The following is a 21,225-nucleotide window of genomic DNA, read 5'->3' as shown; positions in this document are numbered from 1 at the left end:
CCTGTAAGAATAATTACTTAGCATAATGCCACTTAAGCTGTATTTCTAGCTGCAAACATTAAGGAAATGGTAAAAAGCTAGATCCCGGTTGGGAGAAAAAAGGGTATTTAGGGGTCACTGGGGTTTCTTAAAACCAGTCGCTTTTAACTCCAGGGACAAGAAGAAGCATTAAAATGTTATAAATGATGTCACTGAATTTAAAAACACAATAAACCCCAATATTTTCAATGATATTCGAGGTCACCCATGTGCTGGGGCACATGGATAGGACACTGCCTTCAGAAATACAGGACAAAATGCCTGGCCCATATTGCTCACGTTTCTCATATTTCCCATGGTTTCTGTAATTAAGTTTATTTGAAGGTGACAATTACCCAAACAGCCCTAAATAAAACAGCAACTGAAGAAGCCGGATCCTCCTCATGTCACGTCATTGACTCTAATTTTTAAATGATGGAAAATAGGACTCAGTAGGTTTGGAGGAGAGTCGATGCGATGGGTGAGCGGGGTGTATTGACCAAATATCAACATAAGCTGTGCAAAAAATACCTTAGCACTTCAGGGCAGTGTGATACACCGTGCCAAAGGAGGCTCCAGCCTCCCTCCTGGGCCCCACAAGAGAGAAAAATCCTCTTTCATATATAGTCAGAATTATTCATGGTTCACTCTCACCTTCTAGAAAACCAAACTGCAGTCTTCAATCACATGCAAGACTGGCATGGTCTAACTGAATTAGTTCGATTAAGGTGAAAGATCAAAATTATGATTGTGGATTTTTTTAAAAAATCCAGTTTTCTTGATGCCAAACCACAGCTTGCAATCAAGTAGCAAATTCTTACTTCTTCTTTCCCAAATTGTCGGCAGGAAAGAAGCACTTACAGAGAACTTCTCTTGAGAAGTATCTTATCCCCCTCATTTTTTAACCAGCAATGACAACGCTCGTGTACACCAAGTATCCAGCCTGACCTTCATCTTCCTCGAGGCCAGTGTGGCTCTTCCTCACTCACCAGCAAAACCCACTTTTGCTGTAGTTTGACCAACGAGGATTTACTGATAAAATTCACTGATAACTGGTGTGTTTGCATTGGGTTTGTTCAACCCGACAAAAGGCAAAATCTCAGATTTATTAGAAGCAGGCTGGGAAGGATCGCGGGATGGATGGAGGCTGTCAATCACGGCACACCATCTCCAACCAGCCCTCCGCCGGCACAAATTCCCCCAGCTCCACTCATCTGAATAAAATTATTCCAATTTATACTCATTCCTTGTTTTCACTCTGTTTTGAACAAGCCTTCATTGAAATGTCAAGTTTGAATATAACAGAAGTGTCAAGAGGCAGCAAGGGAGAAATAATAAATTTTAGGAAAAAATAGCAACTATTTGGGCACGCTAGTCCTTCTTCTGGCCTGAAACGGGCAGCAGATCCTCTCTGGGGAGGCCTTATGAGCAGCAGAGCTCTTCAGATGCCGTTTTTTAAAGTGGCTTTACTGCTAAATCAAAGGCCAGGACAAAAAAGGCCCCCAAATCCGTGCAAAACCATGCTCCTCTTACATGTTTTTACCCCAAAGTTCAGCAAGCTGCTGCTGTGTCTGACTGGCAGCGATGCGTTACAACTCCAAAATACCCAAAAGCGCTCAAACGCTCCCGTAGAAGGGACAACACGTGGAGGACGCGGTGCCACCAGCGCCCTCCATCCTCGCTGCCGCGGTCCTTCGTGGCCACGGAGCCGGACAGCGTCTCGCAGCCACCTGGCAGGGGCAACGCCACCAGCGCTCGCTCCGGCTTCGTCGGGCAGATCCAAACCAAACAGCCTTTCGGAGGGTATGAAAATGATGTCTTCATTCCCTACCGTGAGCCGTGCAGGAGCTTTACCCGCCTGTTTGCTCACGTAGCGCAGTGCCAAGCTCCCTGGAAAGGTGGCTCCGGCGTGGGTGGGCTTCACCGGGGTACACACATTGGCATCCCAGTGGAAGATGCCATCCTTAATGTGGGCACCTTGTTTCATGAGTCCCCCAAAAGCACAGGCTGGGGAACGCACCAATAGGATTTTGTGTTCGAAAATGCCCAGCTCGATGTCTTCCAGGCTGAGGTGGCCCACGCTGTTGCCACTTATCGTGTATTCACGACTTGGCAAAAGTTTTATTCTTTATTTAAAATATGCAATGGGGGACACGGGGAGAGAGGGCAATAGGTATGTTCAAATTAATGCAGCATTTACCAAAATCAATATTAAAAACTAATTCACATGAGAACATGCAAGTGCCTCCACGCTGAAATATTTCCCGTCTATAAATCCCGTCGCCAAACCCAGGGACGACTGGAGGGCAACCAGAATCATCCCTGGGCGCATGTAAACCTCAGCACTGCTCTGCTCGACCTTCGAGCAGTTGCAAACTGTCAAGAACGATGGTGCCACCTTACAAATCATCTCCCAGGCTGCTCGCGGGAAGCCTGGCCCGTGAGCAGGTTTTGGTAACGCACGCGTTCACACGTCAGACACGTGGATTGCAACTGCGTTTCAAGATGGATCGCCCTGCGCGGCATCTGGCTCCACGACTCTCTTTTACAGAGCAAATATAAGTTGCCAACATCCTCATGAAGGACAAGCCCAACAATTTAGCAGTTGCCTCTTTTTTTTTTTTTTTTTTTTTTAACCACCGCATTGAAACCCAACGGGATTTGGGGGTTTTGTTTTAATGGCGAAGCAAGAATTTGCTGATCCTCCCCGTGGCGAAGTTACTTTCAAGTCAGTGGAAGTTCTTGGCCCGCGATGAAAAGTCTTTGCCAATTAGCGCTCAACAACTTCAATTCATCCCTCCTGGTTCAAGATGAGTAGGAACCTAATAAGGCTGCGATAAAAGGGCAAAAGGCACCGAGTACCCAAAGGGGATTAATGGGCTCTTCCATTTATTTGTCTTCCTAACAGCTGAACTGTTACAAGTATTGACGGTCTTCAAACGACCCGGGCGCAGGGGTCTCCAATGGCCATCTCCAGCTCCCCCGCCCCGAGGGGCGAGGGCTTCCCCCTGGGCGATGCCAAAACCAACAAAGCCCCGGGGATCAGGTAATGAAACTTCAGCTTTTTCCCCCCCTCTCCCCTCTTTGAGATTTATTTACAGGCAGCTGACAAGGGGCAAATTCAGCTGGAATTGTGTAGTCAAGGCCCTGTCAAGCCTTCAGAGGCACCCTTATGTCGAATCACCTTCCTGACTGGCATGTCGCTGAAAAGCCCTCGGCGCTGGTCCTTAACAGCTCCCGACAGCACAAAGGACACTCCAGACAGATGCCTACATGGCATCCTGCAGCATTTTAAAAGAGAATTAGTGGTTTTAATTATGGTCGTCGTATGAAAGGAAACCATGCAAGCTCGGCAGGAGACCTTTGATCAAACCCTTTTGCTAGCACAATGCCGCGGAACTGTGACTATTCCTAGCAAGGGGCCTTTTCTCGCTGAATGACTCACCAGTGATCTTTGAATGCAGACAAGTTCCTCGCCCTCCCTCTTCATTAGCGAGCATTTCTATACAGGCCCTATATAGTGCGCGGAGTCTCGGAGCTATACAATGGGGGGGAAAAAAGAATCCCTACAGATTCTGGCCTCTACTTAGGAAGTGCTGAAGGACTCTGAGTGACTTTATTCATTAAAACAGGTTGCTATTAATTAACTGTCATAATAAAATAAAGAACTATTATTTGCATTTCTTAGTGCGCTCCCTTTAGTAATATGTATAAAAGATGCTTGTAACAAAAATGAATTTATAAGGGAGAAAAAACCCTCAGAAGTCTTTTTTTCCTTCCCCCCCCTTTATTTTTTTTTTTTAAGGTCTAGGCAGCAGGAGCCTGACTAATTATTAGGACCAGTTTTGCAAGAGAACAAACAGAGGTAAAACACAAATATGAAAGTAATTAGGAAAATGCAAAATCCTGTTTACTTGGCAACCAATTCATGCAACTGAGACTAACGAAGAGCAAATCAGCTTTGCTTGTTTGATAAACTTAAGGGTGCCGCCTAAGAGGAGCTGATAAAAATTAAACTTCTGCCAGCATCCCTCAGCACTGCCTTTTAGCGAACATCCACGCAACTGCTTCGTCTACAAGCACCAGCAAATCTCATTTGAACAGATTCAGGGGGGAGGAATTTTCTATCTTCCGTCTCCGTTAAATATTTTCACCTTCGCCATCGGCCAGTGGTGAGATCTTGGAGCTGAACCCCCAGCGCGGACACGCGGATCACACGTGCAGGCGATTTACACGGACACGGCGCGCGTGAACGGCACAGTTGCAACCAGTTCTGCTTTGCTCCCTAAAAAAGCATCGCGTTTCCGCCGCTCTTCACACCTGGGAAGGCTTTTGCCAGTGGGAAAGTTCTCCTTGCAGTTTGCATCGCCGCTTATTACAATATATGACGATACGTTACTCGACGCGGGCTGCAGGCTGGGATACCTTTGTCCAGCCCCTCTTTTCTCCCGAGTAGATAGTGGAATCCACAAAAGCTTCCAATTATTTCAAGACTATGCAGCTAAGGAGGGGCATCTAATCAAGATAAAGAAAACCCTCAGCTCAGTATATTTGCTTGAATGGATTTTCAATAATGCAGGTAACAAAAGCGTTCAAAAATTGGATTCCTAATGCTTTTCTGCTGGGCTGAAGGACTGATTTTGAGAAGGGAGAAGAAAGCCAGCCCTGAGAAAGCTGCACGGAGGAATGTATGATATTCCCCTGGCTCTGTACAAACACTTCTGCGGGGATTGAGAAGGAGGAAGAGATTTAAGTGAGGCACGGTCGACCTGAAATGTAGTCAATTACAACACAAAGAGTTAAAATGACACCCCTGAACCGCTCTTCTTCCTTCTCTCCCCTCTGCTTCGTGGCTTTGCAACCCAGAAGCTGTAGCTTTATTTCCTTTTATTTCTCATCTGCTGTTTGTACAGGAATTGTTTCTAGAAGTAACAGGGGGAATTGCTATGGAAATCATACTATGAAAACAAACCAGAATGAGAGGGAGAAAAATAAAGGATGTTATTTTGCAACCGGAGTTAAGAGATTCCTAGATGGCAGCTTGATTTTTATACAGGCAGCTTTCAATGGAAGTCAATCTGGGAAAATCAGCACCTGGAGAGAACAACAAAACTACTCTACTTTTAAAAGGATCTATGAGGATTAGTAGCCACACAAACCTTAAACCTGCACCTACATGCACCTCAAACTACCGACCAACAGAGCATCCACATGCAACACCCCTCGCTCCCGCAACGGTCCTGATCTGCTCCTCCAAGTCTCTGGGAAGCTTCCAGAGGAGCCGCTTGATAACATGATCTTTACAGAAGTACTTCTTTCTTCTCTGAAAATTTTACTAGTTCAAATGAAATCCTGGCTTGGCAGCAATTTGTCTCCTATAAAACTCTGGGCTGAGATCTCACAGAACCACAGACCAAAGCGTGAAAAATGAGATGAACACAACTTTCCAGTAACAATACCAGAGTCTTGGGTCTGTTTTAAGCATTTGAAGTACATGTTAATTGACAACATTTTGAAAAACATGCTATTTTATGTCTTTTTTTTTGAAAACAAGTAGCTGAGCTCTTGTTAATCAAGTTGCTTGGCTTTTGGGGTAGATTGAAAAGCAGGATGGATTCACACTCTATTCTTTTGGTTAAAGCTCCTGACATCTCTAAAATTGCAATTCTGGCATCCCCAGTACCTGCGAGGACGTGGCAGAGTAGACGAGCGTTAGGGGCTCGCACAGAAAGAGGCCTCGGCAGGGATGTCATGAGCCACGGGGAGAGCCGCGTCCCAGGGGAGCTGCCCTCGTGTCCCCGGAGCAGGATGTCAGCACCGCAGTCCCTCTACGCCCAGGAGATGCCACGCTGCTGCCTACGGTCACGGTGCTCTGCAAGGGAAAATACACCAGTTGCTTGCTCGCTATTGGAAAACTAGAGCAACAAAGTCTATCCCAACATAAAATCCCAGTGTAATGATAATAACCATCCCTGCAAAGCAAGGGAGGCAGAAGGAGCTGCGTTGGTCTCTACCCACCATCCCATGCCAGGAGAACATCGTGTCCGCAGCACCCCTGGGCACGGGCACAGCCAGGGGACAGAGCACATCCGAAACAGCGAACGATGACGCTCCCGCACAGGGCACCGTCCCACGTGCTTGTCCCGATGGAAACCCACCTAACCACGCTGCGCTGGGACCATAAAAACACACAGACACAGCACAGCTAAAAAAAAATGTCTGTAGGAAACCTCTTGGCTCAGTAACAGAAGAAACATTTAAAGGCTAAATACATTTTTTGCATCTAGAAAGGATGCAGCATTCATAAACAAAATGAAAAGATCTTCACAGTACTACAGATTCACAGGTTTCCTTTAAAAGAAAATTCTCTTTTTTGAAACCCAGCATTTTATTTAGTGATGAGTTTTCTTCCCCACGCACAAAACAATACAAACAGTTCATTTGGCAACAGCAATCAAAGACCAAACAACAGTACGTTCCTGCGGAGGCAATCACGCTTGATTTCTTCTCTGCTGCCATTTCTGTCCCTTTTAAAACCATTCTCATGTTGTCAAGGACTAATTCAGATTTTAAGACTTCAAAATTTCAGCCGGTGGGTGGAGGACCGGGCGCTACCCAGCTCGCCGCCTCAGATCTTCTTTCATTTTCCTCAGCCCCTGCAGCTCTTTCTTCAGGTGCTTCACAGCCTGCAGAATATCCTGCCGCTGGGGATCGTCCTCCGCTTTCTCGGTGTAGAGAAGGAAATGTTTCACCGTTTCGGAGAGCAAAACTTCGGGATCCACACCCACCCGATGGAGACGCAACATCCTCTCGCAGGCGATGGCGTAGTTTTTGTGCCAGTTCACCGGGTGATTTGGATGAGAGTTGACAATTTCTTTGTACGACTGTTAAAGGGACAAAAGAAAAAAAAAAAAAAAAGAGGGACAAATTAATTGAACGAAGGGGACCAGCAGCTCTTAACAGTGCTTCAAAACTGCCCGCAAAGGAACGGATGCTATTTAGATGTCCAAGTCCCGAGTCGGAGCATTTCTGTAACTCACTCCGTGTTTGCCATGCGATGCGCAATAGCGCGAATCAGAAATCCAAGGGGGGCTGAAACGTTTCCCTTCCCACAGCAGCTGTTTGTTTAGAAACGTTACAGATGATCGCGATAACCCCACCGCACGTCACGCGCTTCCCCAAGAGAGGTGTTACACCAGGCTGGGGGAAAAAGGAGATTTAACTGCTGCGCCTGGAAAGACATTTACTCAGTACTTCAGATCAGGACGTCTTCCACAGGACTTAAGGAGTCTGGTGACTTGAGTGGGAATATTCATAAGCTCAACAGCAGGCACGCACCCAAGAACTTCGCAGAACAGCAAAAATCACAGCAAAACGGGCAAGAGTTGAAAGGAAACTATTTGTGGACTCTTTGCTGGGGTATGAAACACTCTTCCTCTCTGCTAACACACACTGATGGTTTTGTGTATCTGTTGGCATCTCAGGCAGTCCGGTATTTCCAGAGATACCTACACCAGCTTATGGGTGTTATTCTTTGGTGTGAAATGCAGCAGAATTAATGTGCAGCGAGAAGACTGTCGGATTTTACACTTGCTGGCTCAGATGCATGACTGTGTAATGACAGAAGTGCATGGAGGGGACTTCAGGACAAGCAATCTCTTGGCATGGGTCTGGAGCCCAGCACAGACAACATAATTATAGCAAAAGCAGGGTGTCGACTGGTTAGCTTTTGGCATCCTCCGTGACCGAGGGGGCAAGTAGGAATGGATAAAATCCCTGAACAAATCTCTTTGAATCTGCTACGCTCCCGGTTTGGATGAACAAGGGAGAATGCAGATTACAGGACCTGTATGGAAACACCGTATTTCTATGGAGTCCAGAAATTTAAAAAAAAGAAGAAAAAAAAAAAAAAAAGGGATGGAGACTGCAGGGAGAATTCATAACCAAAATATATGACTTACAGTGTATGCAAATGTGTAAAGTTCTGATTTCATTTCTGCAGACACACTGGCAGTTTCTGCAAGGTTAAATATAAAGAAAGCTGTTTTCATCCTAGGAAAACAAGAAAAACGTCCATATAATAACTGCTTAACATAACCAGCTCACATCACATGGTTACACACATCTTCAACATGTCCATGCCTGGGACAGTACACCAGCGCCTCCGTTTAAGTCATCAGTGATAAAAATTTCTCTCCATGATGTATTTTCTCACCCTATGTCCCAACTACCCTCTGCTCCTTCGAGATACTTTGAGCAGAACCTTTCGGTGAACAAAACGACCACTTTCCTGAAGGATTTGCTGGAGGCCATGCACGCTTCATCTCATTCTGTCAACCTTTTTCTTCTAAAGCTTGGCACACTTAGATCCAATAAGGCCATGCACCATCAAGCCACCCGCTTTGGTGTGTACTTCCACACGGCTGTTGGAAGGGAGCAAAGGAACATCACCTAGCTTGCCACATCTCCTCGTTGGCGACAGCTTCCCAGGAAGAGGGCTTGAAACTAAACGGGAACGAGAATAAAATTCAGCCATCAGATCCACGTCATTGTGTTTCACCCACCGCGCAATCAACCCTTCTAACCCAGGCAGCTCACAGACCTCCTAGGCAGAAGAAAACCCGTCATGAAGCCTACGGCTCTGACAGCAGGGAATTCAGCTGATCCTCAGTCATTCATAAAACTTTATTCCTCTCTCTCCGTAGAAGGAACCTCTGGTATATCAGGTGTGTCACAGCACCCTAGCTATCCTCAAAGGGAGAGATGCTTTTTACCATCCATCACAGTTCAGTCTATGACACTTAAAGCTCTGGATGTCCCAAGTCCTCAATGTTTTTTGGCTCCTGATCAAGTTTTAAGATCAGAATTGGACCTGGTATTTGACTAGAAACGTCCTCTCTACTTTTAACGCTAATAAAAATACCACTTGCAGATTTATCGTATGTTCCAGAACACAAAACATTATGATTACGGCTCATGTTTAACTTCTCTAACACCGCAAGGGATGGGGTTATGCTGCTGGCAGAAGAATGATGACCAGGAAGGAGCAGTCGCGCCTCTGCCTCGTACCTGCGGTAGTCTTCGGTCCAGTTATAGAGATTTCTTGTAAGATTAATCCACTCTCCTGGGTCAAAGACAACATCGGAAGGAACCAACTTTTCACACGTACCCCACGGCCAGAGCGAATAGCTCCTTCTCCAGGTTGAGTCCCCTTCATGAAGACCTATGCAGACAAACACTTCCTTACTGCCAAAACAAAAACCAGAGAGAGCAATCGTGAAGCCACGCCAGAGACCGTGAGCCACCCCGCGTGCTTGAGCAAACCACGCACCCCACCCCAGGGGACAGGTCTTAAGCAGCCCAACATTTTCTGCGGCACGGATACCTGTCCAGACCATTTCACGTCGGAAGGGTCAGTCTGCAGAACAGCTCTCCCACTGCAAGGGAATACCCCACCTGGCACTGCACATCTTGCGCAGCCAGCACAGGAGACGCATCCTCTCCCCTATGTTGGACTTCACAAACGTGCCAGAAGCCGTAGGAGAAGCCCGTTTCTTCCCAACGGCACCTGGCAATGCTCTTCTGCCTACCCGCGCTCGCAAGGCTCACCCTGGCTAGTCTAAATGCAGATGCTGCTCTTATTCATCTGAGTATCTAATCCTTTCTCCACTCTTACTAAGCTATTTTTATATGATGATTATTCCTGGAATACATTCATTCTATGCTAATCAGTTGGCCACAATGTTCACAAAGGAGAAGCAGGAGCAATTTGCTCTCCAACCATCATCATTTTGAGCACGCAGGAATGTTCCTTTTTTTTGTGATGAATTGTATCAACAACAACAAAAATAATCAGTAAATACTCTCTGCCGATCTCTACCTTCTTATTTTTCCTTCCTAAAAACCGAACCAACCTCAAAACAACATGCAACATTATATCCGGATGGAGTTACTTCTGCATAGATATTTGCTTTAATTGCAAAAATAATCTCACCACCGGGGAGGAAATCAGTGGAGAAAATTGGTCTTTTGGATGCAGTACCGAGCTGTTCCATAAACAATTTCAAGAAAAAAAGGTCGAAGATTTTAGGAAAGCAGTTACATATGAAAGAAATACTTACTGTTTATTTACTTTGAGGAAACGATGGAGATTAAAAGCAAGTGTCCCATCGGGTAATACTCCTTCCACAGGATTCCACCGGTTCCCAGGAAAATAAACGCCAGGTAAGTGCTTTGCCAGCTTGGGTAAATACCATTCATAAGTCATCATCTACCACCAAAAATATAAGCAAAATTAAAACAAGAGACAAAGTTTTCATCCATTTTACATCCAGAAGCTGCAGCAAATGGTTTCTCCAGGAGGTCAGTAAAGACACCTCCCATTTCAGCAATTGCCTGGGACCGCACCATCAGACCAGGTCACCAGAGGTTTCTGATCAGAGGCACATGGTCCTCCCTGTTGAGGGGGCAAAGGAAACACAAAATAACTACTGCTGGTAAGAGACACAACAAGGGTTTGGTGTGGTTAAATACGAGGCGTTGGGTTTCGGGTTTCTCAACAAGTCGCAAACCCTTGCTGCAAAGCCAAGTGCAAGGACTGATGTGGCAGTGGAAGCGTTGGTGTCCCCTTCTGTAAGGGGGATTTTTCTTCTCTCATTTCTCAGGAAAAAAGGAAAGAGTGCGAACACCACCCAGGGACACACAGCACCTCCGTTTTAATGTAAAAAAACTACAGGCAGAAACCTGCAAAACCACCTTTGGGGGACCAGGATAACACAGGGGATGCAGGGAATGAGCCTCAGCATGGTAAAGTCCTTGGGAGAAACTTCAAAGCCGCATCGCCCACGGGGCAACTGCTGACCTGCTGCCCTCCAGGCGGCTCCCAGAAGCCTTCTGCTGCCCCAACATCTGTATTTCGGGGCAACCGCAGAGAACAGCAGGGACAAAGCTTCCTCAGCAAGGCAAAGATCAGCCCTGTGCCACATCTGGCTATCTGCCGTGATGAACAACTTGGGCTTCCCCTTCTCTCTAGCCGCTATTGCCTCCCTGTTGGCTTTTTGGGCTTGAAGGGGTCTTGCACACCACGCTGCATCCCAGAGCCACCCACAACCCCTTAAAAAAAAAAAACAACAATTTTATTTCTGCATCATGCATTTTATTTGAACAGAGACCCCCTCGAGAAGAGAAAGAAACAACTTTTGCTTCCTATTTTTAAATCTGCCTGGTGCCTCTTTTAATATTACTTTCTCAACCTACCTCCTGGTCCACTAAGGTGATATCTGGCCTCATCCCTTCGCAATAATGAACATAACGAAGAGCGTTCCCGGGCAAGTCTCCTCTTAGCAAGATCACTGCACCCGTCGGCATAGAGGACAGCAGATTCCTTGCAAACTTATCAACAACATAGTTGTTGCTCTGATCACAAGCGCTTAAGGGAACAGATAAAAACCAGTATCTTAAAAACAGGTATTTGCATGGCTTTGCATATCTTCAGAAAAATTTTATGCAATAGGGATCGACAGGTGAAGTCCTTCGCCCTGGTCAGATCTTGCTGAAAAGCATCATCTCCATTTACAGAGAAACCAAGATACAAAAATGAAGCATTTAGAGCACAGTCCCCCAGAAACCAGCACCAGAGACATGAGCCACTACAGTTTCGCCAAAATACACACCCATTACATGCCGTCACCTTAACTCTGATTTTTTCTTGGGCTAAACCTAAAGACTTACTAGTTGGAGCTGGCAGTGCCAGTACGATGATGGCTCTGTAAAGCATTTTAAATCCTCCCCATCCTTTTAATGCTTTTAATTAAGCACTAAAAAGCCAAGTTTTTGTAGCATTAGGCAGAAGTAGATTTACATTACCTGAGATTAGATCCTTTTTGTTACACAGTTGTGTGTTGCACACACTCCAGGTATGGACTTAAGAGGACACTCCACGACATGGCTCAGGGCATGAGCTATGGCTGGCTCACCTACGGAGCAGCCTTTGGGAAAAGATGTGCAAAGGAAGGATTCCTGAGTATGAAGTTCTGTGTGTTCTACACTTCACCAGTTGGTCAACCTCTACCTGAGCATCCCTGCTACTACACTGATTCCTACCCAAGCCACTGCAGTCTTTGGTGTGGTTATGGGATAAGGAAGACCTACACTACAAATGTAACTCTTAAAAAAGGAAAAAAAAATAAGAAAAACCCCAGGGCACAAGGTTTCCTGAGGCACAGCAAGGGAAGGAGGTGACTGTTCAGGTCAAATGAATTCTGCAAACCTTCTTAGGAAATAAAGCACAGATTTACGAGTGTCCTTCATTAGAAGTTTACGTATCTACACAGTTTTCTTCCTTCAACCTACACAACACCCCCATTTACAATCTGGAGTTGGCGGTTCGTGATTTTTAGGGAGATCGAACAAAGGAGTCCTGCAGGCTGTGGCCACGCAAGCTTAGGTGGGATGTGAAAAGTGCCTTTCCCACTTCAAGACAAGGACAGAAACCCCAGGAGCAGGGGTGGGGGGTTTACAGCAGCACCCCAACAGCACAGCACCCTGCAGCCCTGCGAGGCTGCAGCAAGACACGTACCCGAGGGATTTGTTACCTGTAATTTGCCCAAACTTGAGAAGCGACAAGAGCGAGAGCGGAAAGCCACTCCAGCCACGGCAGCGCCCGGCTGCTCTCCAGCACGACGCTTCCAACCGAGGCGAGCGCGGCCAGCCCCAGCCCCGCCAGCACCGCCACCGCCGCGTTGCTCTGCAGCCAGAATCGCTCCACCTAGGAAACAAAATCCCAGAGACCCGATTTCTGTTTCCCCAGCTATAAGGAAACAGAATATGCAGCTGTATTTTTGCACCTTACACAATTCCGAGACAACCACCTGCTCCTGATTAGGTGGTTTTAAGGCTTCTTCCAAAAGTTAATAGCCCAGAGCAATTTGTGGAGTGCAACTTACCACGCCCAGAAATAGAGGTTTTGTAATATCCAAATTTGCTCTCCAAGCGAAGAAAAGGGAATAAAGACAGAGCATTCCAGCGAAGAGCCAGATCACGGGTGATTTCTGCTGCTTTGTCCTATTAAAAAAAAAATGTAGCACTCTAGTGGCATGATGAAAACGGAGACAAAAGTGATACGCATGCTAAAACAACTGCCTCTCCGCATACCTAAATGTATTTAATACAAGGAGCTGACGACCAATAAAAGGAGCTGATGAGCCTTTCTTTACCTTTGCAATTTATAAACTTATGTTTTCAAAGCACAAAACTATCAGGATTTCAAGATTTTTAAGGATTTCAAGATTTTTAAGTCTGCCGTCTACAAAGTCACAGGGTTACCAGGAGCAAGAATATTTTGCTCTTAATTAATACATGACCACAGCCAATTACAGAAATTTTTGCACCGGGAAGCAGAATAGCTCCCTGTGGCACAAGGCAAAGAAAGCTGCCCATGCAGCCAGTAAGGAAATTCACGTCGGAGCAAATATTCTCCTCCAACTTACGGCAGCGCTGTGCTCACACAGGCCACGAGTGCCAGGGCAAGGACGGGAAGGGAGAGCTCCGACTTCATCTGTGCCAGCTGAAAACTGTGGAGAAATGAGTGCGTCATCCCCAAATCGCCGCCTGCACTCAATTAAAGTGTCAAGAGAAGCGGGGAATAAGCACAACATAACATATTCCCATTCTGCTGTGATTAAGTCTACCAGCAATGGGAACAAGCTCGGTTTACATGTCAGGATTTGAATGAAAAATCATTGGGAAAGGGAATCCAGCGTTTTTCCTTCAATGGGGAAGACAGACAGACATGCGTGCTGTGCCTGCGCCAGACACACATGGCCCCAGGCCTGGACAAAGCCGAGGAAAGGCAGGACAGGAGCCACCTTGGCCAAAACGACAGCGGCAGCCACGGGTTTCTCGCCACTAAAAGCGCAGTCGAGATTTTACTCACACCAGCATCTCTCTCATACTGGATCCTGTCTCGGACTTGGCCTAGATTAAAAAGAAAGAAAACCCATGAGAAACCCACACGCTGATTGCCGTTATCACTGGGGCAAGGAAAAAATCTTTTCGTTTTCTGTTTGCAGAGCCCTTCAGGTGGTACCCCAAGGTGGTCTCAGGGAACAGGAACTCCTTAAACAACAAGACAGCAAACTCTTGCCTTCATTGCAAGATTTATTTTCACGTTCTTGTTTTACATTATGCCACTGTGCAGAGTTTACCACCCGGAGAAGCATTTTTCAAGGTGCTACCAAGCCATTACCCCTTGACTCTAGCACATCGTATGGTTTAGCTATGATCTCCGCTATATCTGCACGGTGCAATTATTTTCTGGGACATCTCCCCACAGTCTGAGACAAGCACATGGGCCTCAATTCCTGCTTGCTTACCAGACTTGCCCCTGTCCCCTCTGACCTGACGGAGGCAGAGCTCTAATGATATATGACATTTTTTATCGCAGAGACTTGCAACCCATGGCACAAGTCTGGGAAACAAGAGATACTCGGTGAACGTGAGGAATTACCTTCATAGGTGCTTGTTCAGAAAGTGGTGGCTACCAGATAAAAGATAAGGTAAATGGATCCAGGAGGTCTGGAAGGAATATTTAATCTTAATAAAAATGGAATAGTTAATTGCATTCAGGATTGAATTAAAAAATAAAAGTGTTAGAGGACGGAGAGTCAGCCCACAGCTCCTTTTTCTCCCACAGTTTCTTGCAAAGCCCCACCTTGCTGGCAGCTGACGGCTTCTGGCCCCAGACACATCCCTCGCAGGAGATGACATCTGTGATCCTTGGCTTATAGGTGGAACCCTCTCCTGAGTCTTTTCTGGTTTTTTTTTGACCCTGCCTGCCCTTAAAACGGAGCCGTGGGACGCAAGGGCTGTCTGTCCATCCAGGCAGGGCTCTGGCCTTAGCCCAACTGGCGTCGGGACCAAACGCTTGGATTTTGCTGCATTTATTGCTCCTGCTTCAGACAAGTTCATTGTAAATGTGATTTGTGGTGGAGGATTACACGCAGTCCATCCCTAAGCCTCCTGAACATCACCTTGAATTCACCACATTTGATGGAGAAAGGAGTTAAGGGATTTGCATGCCTCGGTATTGCTCTGCCCAACCGAGTCTCATTCTCAGGAGATGGCTGGGAATAGGACAACAGGGGAAATCTCAGAAGTCCTTCAGAGGGTGGATCTTATCTCTGTAGGAGTTTTGGAGAGATTATACAGCAGCAGCAGGAATTACCAAGTCTTCTGCCTCACATCCTACAGAAGGCGGCTGTAATGCAATGGCGATGGTGCTCGCCGCGTCACGCCGGCTGGGTGCGGCTGCTGCACGCGCGCGGCTTAATTTCTGAGGCCGTGGGGCTTCAGGACCTCAAGGAGTGAAACAATATGTAAACCATTCCTTTTTCTTTATTTTTCCCCCAGCGGTGTGATTTGCCAGCCCTCTGCGCTGAAATCTCTGAAGCAGGAAGGGCAGAAGGGGTGCTGGGCACTTGCTTCCCTTGGGTGGCCAGAGCCAAACGTCTAAGTTGGGGCTGGAGGAGAGAGATGCAAACCCTACGCCGTAGCTCCCTCCCTTGGCAAGAGCACAGACCAGTCAATAACTCGGATCAGAGGATTCCGAGACCCCCCCAAACCTACCATTCATTTCAATTCAATATTAGTAAGTAGTAAGTTGGAGGAATCTCTTTTAAAGCTAAAGCAATGAAAACTGCTTGCAATCTCTCTAAATAACTGAGTTTAAAATAAAAAAAAGAGAGATAATTATTTGTCTTAAAACAAAAAAAAACACAAAATTGATGCCACTATCTCCCTCTAGCGCAGCTTGCTCTTTGGGCATTTATAAATACGAGACACCTGTACAGCTCCCGGTAAATAATATGGCTCACCCTGTAAAGGCAAAGAGAATTATTTCTTTGCTTTCCCAGCCACGTGACCCATTCCCAGAAAGCCTGACAGATCAGAAGGTCAAAATCAGAAATAATTTTTCAAAAAAAAAACATTTTCAATTTCTTCCCCTGCAAGCCATGAATCATCACAAATAGAAAGGTTCTGCTGTTGCATAAGTTAAAAGAAAGTAATTTAGAAAATGACCCTTATTTACCAGATTGAATGTCCCATATTCTTCCCTGAGAAAGTGGGTCAAAAATCCTTGAAGAGTCGTCTGGTCTCCCCATGTCCAACGGGCTCGATTGAGGTAGGATGAAGCCGGCAGATAGAGATAAGGCAGCAAACCAGCCAAGAAGCATAAACCCAACTTCAGCAAATGGCCTAGGGACAATTCCTGCACCAAAATATGTCATATTGCATAACAATGTTTATTTTAGTTTAATCACGCTGGAACTTCAAGAACAGATAAAGAAAAAACATCAAATATATTTACACAGAGCTGATCTCTCAATTTATAGTAAGTCCCTACAAAATGCTATGTTAAACCTTACGATTTTGTGGATTACTAGGAAACTGCATCAAACTGATCTCCTTTGCATGGCAGGGTGAAATTTAAGTGAAGCAAATAATATTAGCTAGGACTCATGAGTATCATACTCATTGCATCTTTCACATTTAAATCATGGCCATGACATGCATAGATGGCTGAAGCACTGCAAGGCTGAGATAACCCACTTTGCAGCGATTAAGAGTTGGCTGGTATTCCATCTGGCAAAAAAAAAAAAAAAAAAAAAAGCTGCTCTAGTACAACTACACACATCGTCACCATCATCAGGAGTCAGTTTTGCCATTTACTTTATCGTGATTACGCTGGCTAAATTGGATAGGCCAACTTTTGGGGTGGGATTTTCAAGACTGCCTAAGGGGTCAAGAAGACGAGACTTTCAAAGGGACTTCTGTGCCTAACTCCTTTAAGTGCTTTGGAAAATCCCACCCTAGAATATTGCACGCTTGCTTTATCGTTAGCCACTGCCCTGTCAATCAAAGCACTTCTTCAGCAGTTGGGGTTATGGGGAAGAGGCACCATTCAGAGGGATGATCTACAGAGCAGAAAAAGTAGCTTGATAATGGTGGTGGTCAGTTCCTTCAGAAGAAAGCTGGCTCTTTTTTACTTAAAAAGGCACTGTTTTCCATCAGTTATCCTTCTTATTAGGTGGTTTTCTGCAGCAGGCACTACTGGGCTGTCTGAAGTATTTCCCAGGAATATTATATTGGCTCAGGATCGTCCTTGCTGGAAATCACAGAGGTCTCTCGGTTAAAAAAAAAAAAAAAACTGCTCCCTTTAAAGAACACAAATATATCGCAGAAGTGAGTCTTCATTGTGTTAAAGAAAATACATAATCAGAAAGAAAATTTGCTGGAGACGCTGAACAGATTTTGGATCAAGCTTGTCTGAGCTGCCTCCTACCTCTTGCAGCTCGCATGCTTCACTCCAGGCTTAGCTACACCCTGTGCCGTTACTCAGACCCACACCTGATTTATCAGGTCAAGGGTGGAAAAATACAGGCAGGACTGGCCCAGCAGGAACCTCCCCAACTGTCATCTTCGCAAGGGCAAAAGAGAGAGGGGGGTAGTAGGTGAAGGCTTCTCAGGGCCACTTGCAAAGTGATCGGAGCATCTGCATCGTTGAGATGTGCAGCCATTTTCAGGGCAAAGTAGAGTTTCTACAACACGTCTGCATCCAGCTTGATGCATTGACTCACAGAAGATCACCTACAGAAGACAAGAGCATTGCAGGGCCCCTGAACGTCACCCTGGAGCCTCATCCAGACAGATGCATATCACCTCCATAAGCCTGGCACGCAAAAATGTGTTTTCAGCCTTCTTACACAATGAGCAAGTTTAATAAAGAGATGTAAAAGGAGGGACATCTTAGAATCATGGAGTAGTTTGGGTTGGAAGGGCCCTTTAAAGGTCATCTAGTCCAACCCCCCTGCCGTGGGCAGGGACATCTTCAACTAGATCAGGTTGTTCAGGGCCCCGTCCAACCTGACCTGGAATGTTCCCAGGGATGGGGCATCTACCACCTCTCTGGGCAACCTGTGCCAGTGTTTCACCACCCATTGTAAAAAATTGCTTCCTTATATCTAGTCTGAATCTACCCTCTTTTAATTTAAAACCATTCCCCCTTGTCCTGTCGCAGCAGGCCCTGCTAAAAAGCCTGTCCCCATCTTTCTTATAAGCCCCCTTTAAGTATTGAAAGGCTGCAATAAGGTCTCCCCGAAGCCTTCTCTTCTCCAGGCTGAACAACCCCAGCTCTCTCAGCCTTTCTTCATAGGAGAGGCGTTCCATCCCCCTGAGCGTTTTCATGGCCTCCTCTGGACCCGCTCCAACAGGTCCATGTCTGTCCTGTGCTGAGGGCTCCAGAGCTGGACGCAGTACTGAGGTGGGGTCTCACCAGAGCAGAGTAGAGGGGCAGAATCACCTCCCTCGACCTGCTGGCCATGCAATGGGATCTCTGGTAGGAGATGAAAGGGACATATTTGACCGGATCAGAGGTTTGCTGTTTTGCTGAACATCAGTCTTCCTTTAGTCTTCTCCAGCTGGCACGAGCCAGGCGCTCTTCACCTGAGAGCTGATCTCTTCTAGGACTCTCAAGTCCTGGCTGCATCAGAGCTGGAGACCACGGAGCCTGGCACATACCAAGGAGATGCTGCAGAGGACTTCCCCCTAGAGCCAAGTCTCTGCACCCTTCTTGCCGTGCTGCTTATTCCAGCTGCACCTTCAACTATCAACAGCAGCCGCAAGATGCTCTGCAACGAGTAGACATGGCTTTTGTTTGTAACCACCAGGGAATCAACATACAGAACCTCATCTCCAGACGAGTTGATGGCACATGAAAGCCAGTGCCACTGGCCAGAAGAAGCAGTGCCCAGACTGCACATGCCTGTGAGCTCTCCCCAACAGATACTGATCTGCTTTCCTGTTTGGTAGGTCATTGAACATGCTCTTATCTCCTACAGGCTGAGCAGTTTTTAGCTCCAAGTATCAGTCTCGTGGCTGCATACAGGGTACTCGCAAGAGGCTGGGGCAGAGCGCTCCTGTGCCAGGAGACACGGGCAGGTCGCAGATTGCTGGTGTGAGCGAAGCCCCTAAATCGTCATCGGCGGCTCTGGTGTCAGACTGGTGGACTGTAACCTCAGTGGGTTGTGACCGACTAGTATAGACAGACCATTGACTGTCCCTGTTTGCACATCAACATAAAAGCGGCACAAGCGTTTGGAAAGAAGAATTACTCACTGCCTTACAAAAATAGAGTTATGGGTCAGCAAAATACGTACCGTCTTTCTGAAAAGCCGGGAGAGAACCCAAGGCACAATACAAGCAATATAAAGCACTATCGTGTGCTGATTGCACAAACTGAGCCCGCAGCAAAAGGCACCAAGTTTAGAGATCTGAAAGGGAAAAAAAACCACATTCAGAATTACTCTTTTCAGTTTGCAAAACCATCCAGAGACCAAAAAAGCTTCAGCGCAGCCCACAGCACGCTTACAGGAGAAAGGCAAATATATCGGTGAGCACCGGTCAATTGTAACACAGATAACACAGGCTATTTTTGATTATTTAAGGGGAGATTTCATTTGTTTAAGAGAAAATGTTATTTAAGAAGCATCCAGCACAACGGCTATGTCTCCATGTATACTGAGATCATCTGTAGCACCATCATGTCCTAACGATGCGATGAGGTCCAATTCCTGAACCCCTGCTGCTCCGGGGAGACTGCCCAGCAGTTAACTCCAAATGATGCGAAGTTTTCAGAAGCCATACCCTAAAATAATGCCATTATGTACAGAGACCTCATTTTATATAACAGGAATTATTTTTTCCTCTTCTTCAGGCACAGAGGCCTAAAGTCAGGGCTACACAAACTTCCTAAGCAAAGGGAATTAAATGTGATATCCCTCATTAGTCTGAAAGCTCATTTTCAAGCATCTTTGAATAAGTTTTTTGATAAAACGGGTAACGTATCCAGACTATGCAGCACGGTGCAGGGTATTTCTGGTACTCATTGAGGATTATTCACAGGTTTGTTATTGGTACCATGGCCACCCCTGGCTGATGCTAAGGAAAGCCTTTCTCTGCCCCGCGCTGCCACATGCTCTGCTCTGGCCCAACACCATCAGTGCTGAGTCTTCTTCCTTCAGTGGGGGAGGACGAGGCTGCAAGAGCAACTCCGTATAGAAACTTTGGGTCAGTGCCACGTCCACCACTGGCCACTGCTCCTCCTCTGAATTTGCCTCCTCCTCCACCATCACTGGCCACTTGGTCCATGTTACAACCTAAAACAAGCCCCAGGGCAGCTCCTTGTTGGGCAAAAAGCCACTAGAGTCCCACAGACATTGTTGGACAGGAGCTGACAACCCATCCTCACCTCCCCAGCCATCCCCAAGGAGGGCAGCACTTCCATCTATCATCAGGGCATCGCCCCTGCTTATTTCAGTCACCGGTGAGGATGGCATGTGAGATGCAAACACTTGCCTTGGCGTGGTGATCACCTGGTAATTTTTAATTGACTGCCCAGCATTCAACATTGAACACGGCCTTGCCATGGGAACACCTGCCATAACTCCTGAAAAACGTTTGTGGGCTTCAGAGCTGCCCTGCGGGACTCAGAACAACCTCAGTAATTTTTCAAGTATATTGATGAACTCCAAGCGTACCCCTGAAGATATTTGCATGACAATCTGATTTATGAAAAGCGCTGTGAGCTTGCTGTTGGAGCCCGGCTTCTTTAAGGCATGGGATGCCAGACACCCAAAAAATACTGAAACAAGCTCCTTCAGCGCTTCTGAAAATCTCATCTGAAAATCCCATTGGAAATTGGGCACGTGAAATGTGGAAGCAGGTTGGAAAATGCCCGACTCCATCTTTGTGGAGTTCAGGTTGTAGGGATCTTGGGACAGTGCTCATCAGAAAGGGGAAAAAAAAAAAATCCAATGGTGAAACAAGGTCTCTATAATCCCTGATAAAACATGTTATTTGAGAACTTGCGAAGCTGAGTAAACTGCCACTGCGGACTCCCGAAATTCTAGCTTACCCCGACAAAAATCCTTTTATTCACACAATTTACAGGAGTCACAGCAGGCAAGTCTGTGAGAGTAGAAAAGATCAGATGTTCAGGCAAACAGAAGTAGAAAGAACAAGACTGCTGAGTAAAAATATCATTTGGCTGCGTAGTCTGTTTATAAAGTAGAGAATATAGCATGAAATGTAAAGTCTCTGTATTTAACAATGCCATTATTTCAGGGGCACATTTAATTTCAAAAGAACAAC

At 46.2% G+C, this 21,225-nt stretch overlaps 1 protein-coding gene across 1 annotated transcript in view; it reads right to left on the bottom strand.

Moving 5' to 3' along the window:
* Nucleotides 1-6,224: 6,224 nt before the first annotated feature.
* The window catches only part of TMEM260 (transmembrane protein 260), a 95,002-nt gene continuing 80,001 nt past the window's right edge, over nucleotides 6,225-21,225 (bottom strand). Inside the window, exons 6-17 of the mRNA XM_075152408.1 lie at nucleotides 19,233-19,346; nucleotides 16,106-16,285; nucleotides 13,952-13,992; nucleotides 13,506-13,589; nucleotides 12,963-13,080; nucleotides 12,612-12,784; nucleotides 11,275-11,446; nucleotides 10,140-10,288; nucleotides 9,088-9,264; nucleotides 8,470-8,523; nucleotides 7,980-8,070; nucleotides 6,225-6,902 (exon numbers count right to left, since the gene is read on the bottom strand). Coding sequence (XP_075008509.1) covers nucleotides 6,630-6,902; nucleotides 7,980-8,070; nucleotides 8,470-8,523; nucleotides 9,088-9,264; nucleotides 10,140-10,288; nucleotides 11,275-11,446; nucleotides 12,612-12,784; nucleotides 12,963-13,080; nucleotides 13,506-13,589; nucleotides 13,952-13,992; nucleotides 16,106-16,285; nucleotides 19,233-19,346 — 1,626 coding nt within the window. The 3' untranslated portion in view covers nucleotides 6,225-6,629. The remainder of the gene's footprint in view (nucleotides 6,903-7,979; nucleotides 8,071-8,469; nucleotides 8,524-9,087; nucleotides 9,265-10,139; nucleotides 10,289-11,274; nucleotides 11,447-12,611; nucleotides 12,785-12,962; nucleotides 13,081-13,505; nucleotides 13,590-13,951; nucleotides 13,993-16,105; nucleotides 16,286-19,232; nucleotides 19,347-21,225) is intronic.

The sequence above is a fragment of the Calonectris borealis genome, chromosome 5, assembly GCF_964195595.1.
Source record: "Calonectris borealis chromosome 5, bCalBor7.hap1.2, whole genome shotgun sequence".
Taxonomy (NCBI): Eukaryota; Metazoa; Chordata; class Aves; order Procellariiformes; family Procellariidae; genus Calonectris; species Calonectris borealis.
The sequence above is the reverse complement of the archived record's forward strand: the minus strand, read 5'-3'. Positions and strand labels throughout refer to the sequence as shown.